The 11,957-nt window shown below is 44.1% G+C and overlaps 1 protein-coding gene across 3 annotated transcripts in view; it reads left to right on the plus strand.

The window, feature by feature from the left end:
* The window catches only part of LYPLA1 (lysophospholipase 1), a 22,952-nt gene extending 11,041 nt beyond the window's left edge, over positions 1-11,911 (plus strand). The window contains exons 4-8 of one of the 3 annotated variants that reach the window (XM_024126992.3): positions 3,111-3,158; positions 5,343-5,413; positions 8,009-8,082; positions 10,155-10,256; positions 11,561-11,896. In XM_024126992.3, the coding sequence (XP_023982760.2) occupies positions 3,111-3,158; positions 5,343-5,413; positions 8,009-8,082; positions 10,155-10,256; positions 11,561-11,764 (499 nt within the window). In that variant the 3' untranslated portion in view covers positions 11,765-11,896. Of the gene's footprint in view, positions 1-3,110; positions 3,159-5,342; positions 5,414-8,008; positions 8,083-10,154; positions 10,257-11,560 lie in introns of all 3 variants that reach the window. The other 2 variants (XM_024126994.3, XM_024126993.3) reach the window with 2 other exon arrangements.
* Positions 11,912-11,957: the final 46 nt, after the last annotated feature.

Below are 11,957 nucleotides of genomic sequence, written 5' to 3' on the forward strand. Positions count from 1 at the left end.
AGTGTTCCATGAGCACTTGAGAAGAATGTGTATTCTGTTGTTTTTGGATGGAATGTCCTATAAATATCAATTAAGTCCATCTTGTGTAATGTATCATTTAAAGCTTGTGTTTCCTTATTTATTTTCATTTTGGATGATCTGTCCATTGGTGAAAGTGGGGTGTTAAAGTCCCCTACTATGATTGTGTTACTGTCGATTTCCCCTTTTATGGCTGTTAGTATTTGCCTTATGTATTGAGGTGCTCCTATGTTGGGTGCATAAATATTTACAATTGTTATATCTTCTTCATGGATCGATCCCTTGATCATTATATAGTGTCCTTCTTTGTCTCTTGTTATAGTTTTTACTTTAAAGTCTATTTTGTCTGATATGAGAATTGCTACTCCAGCTTTCTTCTGATTTCCATTTGCATGGAATATCTTTTTCCATCCCCTCACTTTCAGTCTGTATGTGTCCCTAGGTCTGAAGTGGGTCTCTTGTAGACAGCATATATATGGGTCTTGTTTTTGTTTCCATTCAGCCAGTCTGTGTCTTTTGGTGGGAGCATTTAATCCATTTACATTTAAGGTAATTATCGATATGTATGGTTCTATTACCATTTACTGAATTGTTTCGGGTTGTTCTTGTAGGTCTTTTCCTTCTCTTGTGTTTCTTGCCTAGAGAAGTTCCTTTAGCATTTGTTGTAAAGCTGGTTTGGTGGTGCTGAACTCTCTCAGCTTTTGCTTGTCTGTAAAGGTTTTAATTTCTCCATCAAATCTGAATGAGATCCTTGCTGGGTAGAGTAATCTTGGTTGTAGGTTTTTTTCCTTCATCACTTTAAATATGTCCTGCCACTCCCTTCTGGCTTGGAGAGTTTCTGCTGAAAGATCCGATGTTAACCTTATGGGGATTCCTTTGTGTGTTATTTGTTGTTTTTCCCTTGCTGCTTTTAATATGTTTTCTTTGTATTTAATTTTTGACAGTTTGATTATTATGTGTCTTGGCGTGTTTCTCCTTGGGTTTATCCTGTATGGGACTCTCTGTGCTTCCTGGACTTGATTGACTATTTTCTTTCCTATATTAGGGAAGTTTTCAACTATAATCTCTTCAAATATTTTCTCAGTCCCTTTCTTTTTCTCTTCTTCTTCTGGGACCCCTATAATTCGAATGTTGGTGCGTTTAATGTTGTCCCAGAGGTCTCTGAGACTGTCGTCAGTTCTTTTCATTCTTTTTTCTTTTTTCTGCTCTGCAGTAGTTATTTCCACTATTTTATCTTCCAGGTCACTTATCTGTCCTTCTGCCTCAGTTATTCTGCTACTGAGCCCATCTAGAGTATTTTTCATTTCATTTATTGTGTTGCTCATCGTTGCTTGCTTCCTCTTTATTTCTTCTAGGTCCTTGTTAACTGTTTCTTGCAATTTGTCTATTCTATTTCCAAGATTTTGAATCATCTTTACTATCATTATTCTGATTTCTTTTTCAGGTAGACTGCCTATTTCCTCTTCATTTGTTAGGTCTGGTGTGATTTTATCTTGCTCCTTCATCTGCTGTGTGTTTTTCTGTCTTCTCATTTTTGCTTATCTTACTGTGTTTGGGGTCTCCTTTTTTGCAGGCTGCAGGTTCGTAGTTCCCGTTGGTTTTGGTGGCTGTCCCCAGTGGCTAAGGTTGGTTCAGTGGGTTGAGTAGGTTTCTTGGTTGGGGGGACTAGTGCCTCTGTGGGTCAAGTGAATAGCGAACCATTTTTAGAGGTCACCTGAGGCCGCTGACCGGAAGAGCAGAAACTAGTAAGTTTTGAGCAAACTCAGAAAATCACTGATATGAACAAGTCTTAGGTTAAAGTGTGCTGAGAAGCAATAGCCATGGAGAAACAGGTGGGGTGAGATACATGCTGATAGGTTAGTAATTCATCCTCGGAAGTGGTCGTAGCAGCAGAGTCAATAAACGTGAAAGAGGAAAAATATGAGGTTACGTAAGAAAACATTCCCTCCTCTTTTTATCCTGAAAGGGTTGCTGTGTCCTTATTAATCTGACTCATGCCAGAGACAGAATTCTTTTTTTTTTTGTCTCTATTGGAGTATAATTGCTTTACAATGGTGTGTTAGTTTCTGCTGTATAAGAGTGAATCAGCTATACGTATACATATATCCCCATATCCCCTCCCTCTTGCATCTCCCTCCCACCCTCCCTATCCCACCCCTCTAGGTGGTCACAAAGCACCGAGCTGATCTCCCTGTGCTATGCGGCTGCTTCCCACTAGCTATCTATTTTACATTTGGTAGTGTATATATGTCCATGCCACTCTCTCACTATGTCCCAGCCTCCCCTTCCACCACCCTATGTTCTCACGTCTGTTCTCTACGTCTGCAAGACAGAATTTTTGATGGTGTTGGAATTTCTGCTCTGTTATTGGCTCCAAGATTGAATTTAGTTTAAGGCTATTTCCCAACCTAGGGAAGTTTATGTTCTCATGGAAATTTTACTAAGATTTTGTGACCTCTAAGGTAGACTTGTTTCATGAGTCAGGAGGATGGTGGTGAGATGTAGTTAGAGTGTATTTGTTTTTCTTTCCTTTTGTACCTAGCTGCATTCAGGTTGTCCAGCAAGTTTTTCATCACAGAATTGAGCTGGGTATAATGGACACTTAGGCAAGACTTATATTTCCCTTATTTATTTAGAGGTCTCTTAAACAAGCAGGTACATAGCTAAGAACTAGAAAATAAGCAAAAATGTAATTTGAGCCTGTGGGAATTGATGCCACCATTTCTGTGCAGTAAGTTGCTTGTATCCTTAGCCCCTTAGTCAGAGTCTCAGAAATTTCCATCTGTCTTGGTTACTGTTTTCCTTCTCATGTCTGGTTTGAAAGTATCAAGTAAAGATGTTGAAGGAGGGAGATGTTGTTTATTCACCAAGCTTAGTCCATTCCAGCTGCGGCTCTGTCTTGAGAACCATTTGGAGGGTGTGGAGAACAGAATTGTGCAGGTGTATGTGAAGTGAAGCAGCTCATCTGTTCAAATTGTAGCATTCAATTTTGTGAGAGCCTCGAGTAATCATCTTCAACTGATGGAATTTATCAGGTTTTGTACTTCGGTATATTATGCTTATTTTTCCTTTTCTTGTTCTTCCCCATGTAGACCGGTTATGCCTGTAACATTAAATATGAACATGGCCATGCCTTCTTGGTAAGTAAGACTTCACTTATTCAATAAGAACTTTTTACTTATACTTTTTTTTTTAATCAGAAGTGCTTTTGCATATAGCAATTTTTAATTAATTATTTTTAAGTTGCAAAGTTATATAAATTTAACCTTTATTCGACTATTTCAGGTTTTATATGTTAGATTTGGGGTAAACTTAAGGAGCTGCACCAACAGGTGGAGAAACAAGAGAGAGTGGGTGGATAGATACACGGTAGAGAACATCTCTTACTGCTTGATAAACCTTTTTTGATTTCAGTAACCAAACATGTGGACGCACCCGCGTGGCATCCTCTCTGGTGAAGCCGCGGCCTCTCCACCTCCCACCTTCTTGCCTTCCTGGAGAGCTGGCCAGTTTTTAAGGAAACCACTTCCTGTTGAGCCCTCTCAAGACATTCATGATGTCAGGCGTTCCCTGTGTGCTTTACAGTCGGTTCTTTGTTCTCTGAGCCACTTCCAGACCATGCTTTCTTCCTGCTGCCCTGAGACTCTGCATCAGGTCTGTTCAAAACTGATGACTTTGACACCTGATTCCTATTTTCCTTTCCCCTCTAGCTCCTGCCACCGTCTTACCTTTCGGGTGACTAGGGGATCCAGTGTCAATGACCCATTCAGAGCCTTGACCGGCTTGTCACTTCCTGGACTCTTCTCTTCCCGCTGACGTTTTCCTCTCTCAACTTCAGGCACCCACAGCATCCCCTGGGCTTTGTCGTCTGGAACTGTTCCATCTCTGAAGGCACTTACTTCAGACCTGACCGTCAAGCTTAGTTGTTCCTCCTGTGAGCTTGCTCCCCGTCTCTGCGCTGCCTGTTGAGGCCTCGTGGGGACTCCAGCCTGTCGCCACCTTGTCCTCTGCTTGTTCCCACTCACCTCTAACCCACCCTGCACCTTCGTTTTTATTTTTTTTTTTTTTTTTTTTTTTTTTTACAGGTTCCTGCCTACCTTGACCTTTGATTCTTCCACCTTCCCTCTCTGGCAATATTCCTCTCCAGAAGCAAAATTTCTACCTCACGTTGCTCGAGACCGTAGTGGAAGCACCCAGCGGGTAGCAAGGTAGTCGGGGCCAAAGGAGGGCCGCCCAGCCTCTGGTTTGAGGTCACTGCAGTGCGTGGTGACAGGTTTTTGCAGAACGTGTCTGGAGGTGGCCTGTGTCCAGTAGGTGTGGGCCGATGTGGGAATCCTCCCAGACCGGGGCGCGAACCCGGTTCCCCTGCATCGGCAGGCGGACTCTCAACCACTGCGCCACCAGGGAAGCCCACACCTTCGTTTTTATCTACTGGACATTCCTTGGCAACTTTTACAGGTTCCTGCCTACCTTGACCTTTGATTCTTCCACCTTCCCTCTCTGGCAATATTCCTCTCCAGAAGCAAAATTTCTACCTCACGTTGCTCGAGACCGTAGTGGAAGCACCCAGCGGGTAGCAAGGTAGTCGGGGCCAAAGGAGGGCCGCCCAGCCTCTGGTTTGAGGTCACTGCAGTGCGTGGTGACAGGTTTTTGCAGAACGTGTCTGGAGGTGGCCTGTGTCCAGTAGGTGTGGGCCGCGCGTGCGCAGGTGCCGTGGTGAAGTAGCTCTTTCCAGACGGCTGACTTACGATGCACTAGGAGGGAAGCGAGGGGCTGGAGTTTATTCCAGAGATCTTAGGGCTGTGGTTTGAGACTCCTGTGTGGGCGTCAGGTTGGACTAGGTCATTCTTCAGGTGTTTCTACCTTAAAATTATGTGGTACTGTGACTTTTTAATAGAATCTGTATCTAGTTGGTGTGAAGGGAACTTACAGGATGTCACATTCACGCGTTTAAGTTGACCATTTGGCCTCCAGAGACAGTTTTTTTTTTTGTTTTTTTGTTTTTAATATTTACTTATTGATTTTGGCTGCGCTGGGTCTTAGTTGTGGCATGTGGAATCTTTCAGTTGTGACATGCAGACTTCTCAGTTGCGGCATGTGGGATCTAGTTCCCCGGCCGGGGATCGAACCCAGGCCCCCTGCATTGGGAGCGTGGAGTCTCCCACTCGACCACCAGGGAGGTCCCCAGAGACAGTTTAATTTGAGTTTAATGTTCTAGAGAATATCTTTGGTTAACCTTTTTTCTCTAAAATTACCATCTTCTTATCAAGAGTAGATATTCTTAGAATTGAATGATTCTTTTAGAATTTTGCCTTATTTTCCAGGTTTGACATTATTGGGCTTTCACCAGATTCACAGGAAGATGAAACTGGAATTAAACAGGCAGCAGAAAGTGGTAAGTAAGAAACGTTTTATAGTAGATTCAGTCGTGGTATTGTTGTTGATGAAATACTACGTAGCTATCTAAACTCAGGTGGTGGTGTCCTTCCTTTCTGATGGCTCACTGTCTTGTTTGACTCGTTAATTATGGTCCGTGAAGGTGAGGTAGATGGGGAGGAACGGCATTTGTCAGACTTGAGTGCTGTCGCATGCGTCGTTTTGCTTTGATTGACATAGGCAAATGGAGAAAATCGCAGCATGTTTGATGGCTGTGGCCAGTTATTGTCATTAAAGAGATTTGAAATAAGGACAGAGATAAGGCTACAAGTGATGTCATGATATATAATGAAAATTATGGTAATGGTTAGTTTTAGTGCTGGACCTGCCAGGCGATTCCTATAAGTCATCTCACTGGGCACCCCTGTAACAGTATTAGCTCTGCTTTACAGGGTCTCCAGTCACGTCCTCGCTTATGAACATGGTAACCCCGCTTACTTGTGGGGTGAAAGCATAAAGAACACTAACTTATCGGGAGAAGTCTGGTTTTAGCCCATGCACAGAAACACGTGTGTCTTTGACACGTATGTGCTGCAACATTGACAAGTAGACAGCGTGGTGGCCAGGCCGGCCTCCCTCATGACCTGGGTGGTGACGCGGTGGCCTCGATGCAGCAGGCCTGGCTGTGAGGCGTTCGTTAGAGACGCGAGGTGCTAGGTACCCAGGGAACCCTGCACGGTCTTCCTATTTTTACATTTGTTGGAAATTTTCAAAAATCGTTTAAAACCCCCAAACGGTAGGTAGGTTCCCTTTTAAAAATCTTTGCATTTTTTAGAAGAACTCTTAACTTTAAAACAGGGAAGATGCATTCAAAACATATTGGATATTAAGGAATGTCAAACCAAGGACGCTGACGTTTAGGATCGTCCAAAAGTCGACCAGAGCTACACCCCTAGAGCTAGGACTTTGTCAAATATAACACGTGCTAGAGCTCGTGTGGGGTCTGGGGGTGAGTTGTCAGACCCTGGGAGCGTAGGGAGGGTGGGCCTTGTGGAGCAGACGGCCAGGCCCAGTGGGCTGCAGGGTGAAAGCCCCTTCCCCGCGTAGGGTTGGCCCGTGGCATTCTTTGTGTCTGACGTGATGTCTGACTGGAGAGCATCGGGTTGAGACCCAGAGTTAGGGAAGAGGGGTGTCTCCACTGGGGGCCGGGAGGATGTGCCCAGGAACAAAGAAGAAAGGGCTCGGCGTGCGTCCAGGGCTTGGAATCAGCACCGGTCACCCCACAGCTGACTGCCGTCACCATACGTGGTTTCACTTTATCTCAGCGCTTGGTGTAACCAGAGGAGTGAAGCGGAAACGGAGGGAAAGTGGCCCCCGCTCCCTGCCCCTCCCCAGCGCAGGGCTGCTGCCGGCTGCTCTGCATCTCCTTTCCCGCCCAGGCCGCGCGGCTCCCCTCGGTAAAGCCTCAGGCTTCTCAACAAGGCTTTCACCTCTTCACTCCTCTCCTCTTCTCCAGCCTGTTTTCCACATGCTCATCAGGGCGCCCCTTGCTTTTCAGGCTATTCTAACTAAGAACTAAGTTTATACAAAGTGAAAAAAACATTTAATTTGGGCTTTGGGGGTTTTGCAGTGTTCTAATAAAAGCAGGTTTTAGGTTTTTGGTAAAAAGGAAAAATAAAGTTGGAACGTTTCATCTTAAGAAGGTGAAACTTACACATATGTCAAAAATGAGAGGAGATAAATTTGTAAAAGGTGCAGTTATCCCCACAACATAGTATTATAAAGAAAAAGGAAATTCTAGGAGTTAATCAAGTAATACAGTTAATGATGCGTGTCAGAGTATTTTGCAGAAACAAAAGAATTCATTTGATTTTTCTCCCGCATTGTTTACTGGCTATAGGGAAAAGTATAGTGTCTTTTTTTTTTTTTTTTTTTTTTTTTAAATAATATAGTGAACTGTTAAAACACCGTCAGTCACAGATCATGTAAACTACTTAACTACCTACGATTTAAAAATAACAGCTTTGGGCTTCCCTGGTGGCGCAGTGGTTGAGAGTCTGCCTGCTGATGCAGGGGACGCGGGTTCGTGCCCCGGTCTGGGAAGATCCCACATGCCACGGAGCGGCTGGGCCCGTGAGCCGTGGCCGCTGGGCCTGCGCGTCCGGAGCCTGTGCTCCGCAAAGGGAGAGGCCACAACGGTGAGAGGCCCGCGTACTGCAAAAAAAAAAAAAAATAAATAAATAAATAAAATAAAAAAAATAACAGCTTTTAGGTACAAATGCCTATCGTTCATTGAAGAGAAAGAACTGTAAAATGTATATGAGCAGAATGGACCATGGATAAAGGACTCTCCGGATCCATCTGCTGATGAGAGAAAAAACTTGTTTACAGATTATGCAACAAATAATGGAACAGTTTAAGTAACAGCTGCAAAATCTGAGTTTTTGAAAATCCATTCTAGTTTTATATTTTAATAGATTGCTCCAAGTTTTTCACTTGTTTCGACCTTTAATATACTCTGTGCTTTTCTGTTATTAATTGTTTTCCTATTTAAATTATATCAGTGGGTTTAACTTTGAAAGTATTGGTGATTTAACTTTTATGTTATTTTTAGTAAAAGCTTTGATAGATCAAGAGGTGAAGAATGGCATTCCTTCTAACAGAATTATTTTGGGAGGATTTTCTCAGGTAAGATAAAAGTTTGGGTGATATGTCAGCATCATCAGTATATTTATCTAGAAGTCTGTAGTTTCAATCACTTTTCTATGGAGGAGTCCTGTTTTTAGAAGATGTTATAGAATCTGATGTATTACGTACTGTTAATGCTGAATTAAGTTTGAATGGACCAGAAATAATGATTGATTAATTAGAGAGTATGTCATGCTCTTTTCCTTTTTTAGTTTTCTCTCTTCGGTGATAGCCTTCACCCTATAGATTATGTCTTGAAAGTCAATTTATTAAGGAAACTGATTGGAACCTGGAATGTATCTTTCTAAAACAACTAGTACACATGCAGTTAGGTCTGAGTTAACACTCTGTACCTCTCTGAACAAAACTCTGCCTAAACGCAGGTGTAAGTCCCCTTCCCAGGAGAAGACGAGCAATGGAATAATAAGGTCGAAGACGGGAGAATTCCTTCCCTCTCTTTGTCACAGACTCCCAGTGGTCGAGCCCTGCGGACTTCCTGTGATCGCGGTGGGGTGAGAGCGGGGTAGGGCGACCCCAGTGCTGGGGCTGCGCCGGCCGCTTCCTGACCTCCACTGCGTCTGTCCTGGCCCCTGGGTCGGGGGTGCTTCAGCCTCACCCCGTGTTCAAGGAGCCCTCAGTGGTTCCCGTTCTTGAGTAGATGGTGGTCGCCCTTGGGAGGGGGGCAAAGTCAGTCTTGGTAACATCACTCTGTCCTCTTCCCTCTTCTTGTCGTGTAAGATAAGTTTTAGATGAAAGTGTATGATGTGTATTTTCGGCATCTTTCTCCGGCCTTCCATACTTTTTCTACAGTTACATCATATACTGGGTTTACATCTTAATCTCAGCTCATCACCTGTTTGCCATGTCACTCACCCCAAACTGCCCTAGCTGCCAGTCTGTAAATCCTCTGGGTCAACAATTTAGTGTCCAGACTACCTGAATTAGGGCAGTGTCAGAATTATGGAGTCATTTAGAAGTTAAAATTCAGTAGAAACCCAGGTCGTCGATATAATACAGTAAGAAGACGCGTTATTGATTTGGTATGTGTCGAAACTCACAGGTAATGTACATTGTACTACACACTGTGACATAAATGTGGGTACAAAAATGAATGCTTCATTTAGACAGGAGTCTGTCTATGAGATTCGTTGCAGAAACCAGCTCCTAACACCTTAGGCAAGAAAGAGTAAGTTACGAGTCTGGGGTCATATCACGGAGGCCACGGATGAGAATGAAGCAAGGCCCCAGGGGGCACCAGGACTCGGGAAGCCATCGCGGGCTGTCTCTCACCTGTTTCTCTGCCCGTCGGCTTCACTCGCCTGTCTGTCTGCAGCTGGCCGTCTGCTGCCTGTAGCTTCTCCTGTTCTTGAGTTTACATGTTACAGTTCCAGACACACAGAGAGACTGACGGTCACTGAATTTCAATTTTAAAATCTCTCGGATGAGAAGGAATCTCAGGTCCTCTGGTGGCCCCCGTGAGCCGTGGGCACGGGTCAGAGGGCACGCAGGCCCTAGGATAGGGGTGTTGTGAGCCGGCGGCCAGTGCTCCAGAGGTGTCTGCCGCAGGGTCCTTCTCGTGAGCTCTTGTTTTGGAAAGTAATACCAGTGTAAGACCAGATTTGATTTTCTACCTACAACTTTGCTGAGGAGGAGATAGTTACTCTAGGGGACTTCCCTTGTGGTCCACTGCTTAAGACTCCGCGCTGCCACTGCAGCGGGTGTGGGTTGGATCCCTGGTTGGGGAACTAAGATCCCACATGATGCATGGTGCAGCCAGAACAAAGAAAACAGTAACTATAAGTTCGGAACGTCCCTACGGCATCGTCAGGGCAGCAGCGGGCTCTGCTTTTGGCTGGTTGGGCAGTCGCTGTGGTCTCACGACGGTCTTCGGCGTGGAGAGTCAGGTGCTTGCGGACACGGCGGGGTGTGCGTGTACTTCTACCAGTTTGCCTGTTGTATTGGGCGTCAGCCACCCGCTTTGAGTTTTTTATGAACGGTGTTGATAACAAGAATCACTCCCGTTGCTGCCGGCAGAAGTTGTGTCCCACTGACTTTCCCTGTTGTCTTTCCAGGGAGGAGCTTTATCTCTGTACACGGCACTGACCACACAGCAGAAGCTGGCCGGCGTCGCCGCTCTCAGCTGCTGGCTGCCCCTGCGGGCTTCCTTTCCACAGGTGCCTGGCCCACGCCTGCAGCACGGCATCACTGAGCTGAGGGATGGCATATGATGTTGAGGACACCGTCACGTTATGATTATTAATAAATTTAATTTTTTAAAGCAGTTTCAGGTTCACAACAAATTGAGCGGCAAGTACAGAAGGTGTCCATGTACCAGCGTCCCCGTACACGCACAGCCCCCCATCAGCATCCCACGGCACGGGGCACATTTGTTATAACCAGTGAACCTACGGTGACACGTCAGTGTCACTCAGAGCCTGTAGTCTACATCGGTCATCCTTTTTTAAAAAGAATTGCCTTAGACTTCTGTGATGTACTATTGCTAGGCTTTATCTGTATACTACACTGTTTTTACCGTGGGTTGCATGGAACAGAATAAGAAATGAGTCCTTAAAAAAAGAAGGGAAGAAGGGGAGGGAGAGGGAAGGAGGAAGGAAGTCTTTATTGTCATAGATTCTAGATTTGAAGTCTTTGGTACATTTTAAGATATATATCAAAATTAGGGCTATTTTTTACACATAGAAATGATGTTTTTGAATACTCAGTATGTTCATTGCTTGGTAGCAGAATTTTAGTGTAGAATATAGTTTCTAAATACTCAACAGTATAAAGCAATATATAGCACCCATGGGGGAGATGGACGTTATTTTATTTTCAAATTCATCCTTAAACCTAGGGGTTGTTTTCTTATCACTATATAGTAACCCTTTGGTGTCCTGCACATAGTAAGTGCTGTTTATTAACTTTCTTATTCAAATCAAATAAGAGGGACTTCCCTGGTGGCGCAGTGGTTAAGAATCCGCCTGCCAATGCAGGGGACACGGGTTCAGTCCCTGGTCCAGGAAGATCCCACGTGCCGTGGAGCAGCTCAGCCCGTGCGCTCGCTGCAACTAGAGAAAGCCCGCGTGCAGCAGCGAAGACCCAATGCGGACAAAAATTAAAATTAATTAATTAATTAAATACACATTCTTAAAAAAAAATAAAATAAAAAAATCAAATAAGAGCTGCAAAGAACGTGACTCAGCTAAAACATACTTCTTATGTCCTGCCACCCGAACATACGATTAGGATATAATGTGTTTCAAGGAACTGATTCATTAGGAAAACATACAGTACAAGGCAGGGTAATCATATGTCCTATAAAAGTTTAAATAAAGAGATGGGGGGTGTAAGGATGGGAGGAATATTATTTCTGTGGGCAGATGTAGCCTATAATGTGAGTAAGCACATGCTGTATGTGCCTAGCACAATGCTCCATACACGTGAATAAATAATCCTAGTCCTGTTCTGTTTTTTGCAGGGTCCTATCAGTGGCGTGAATAGAGATATTTCAATCCTTCAGTGCCATGGAGATTTGGATCCTTTAGTTCCCCTAATGTTTGGTTCTCTTACTGCTGAAAGGCTAAAGACATTGGTAAATCCAAGCAATGTAACCTTCAAAACCTATGCAGGCATGATGCACAGTTCATGTCAGCAGGTGAGTGTTTGGAAGCAGCGATCGTAGAGACACGTCTGCAACTGTTTGCGTGTGATATTTTTAAGATAAATAACGTGACTGGGGAGTTAAAGAAGTTAATTAATGAATTCACATTGAACCGTAGGTTAGTAGGACTTAGATCAAAGTTTATGCAGCTTAATTCAACAGACATTCACTAATTTCGTGTTACATGTAAACACTGTAAATAATTCAAGGACAA

The sequence above is a fragment of the Physeter macrocephalus genome, chromosome 15 (genome assembly GCF_002837175.3).
Source record: "Physeter macrocephalus isolate SW-GA chromosome 15, ASM283717v5, whole genome shotgun sequence".
Lineage (NCBI taxonomy): Eukaryota > Metazoa > Chordata > Mammalia > Artiodactyla > Physeteridae > Physeter > Physeter macrocephalus.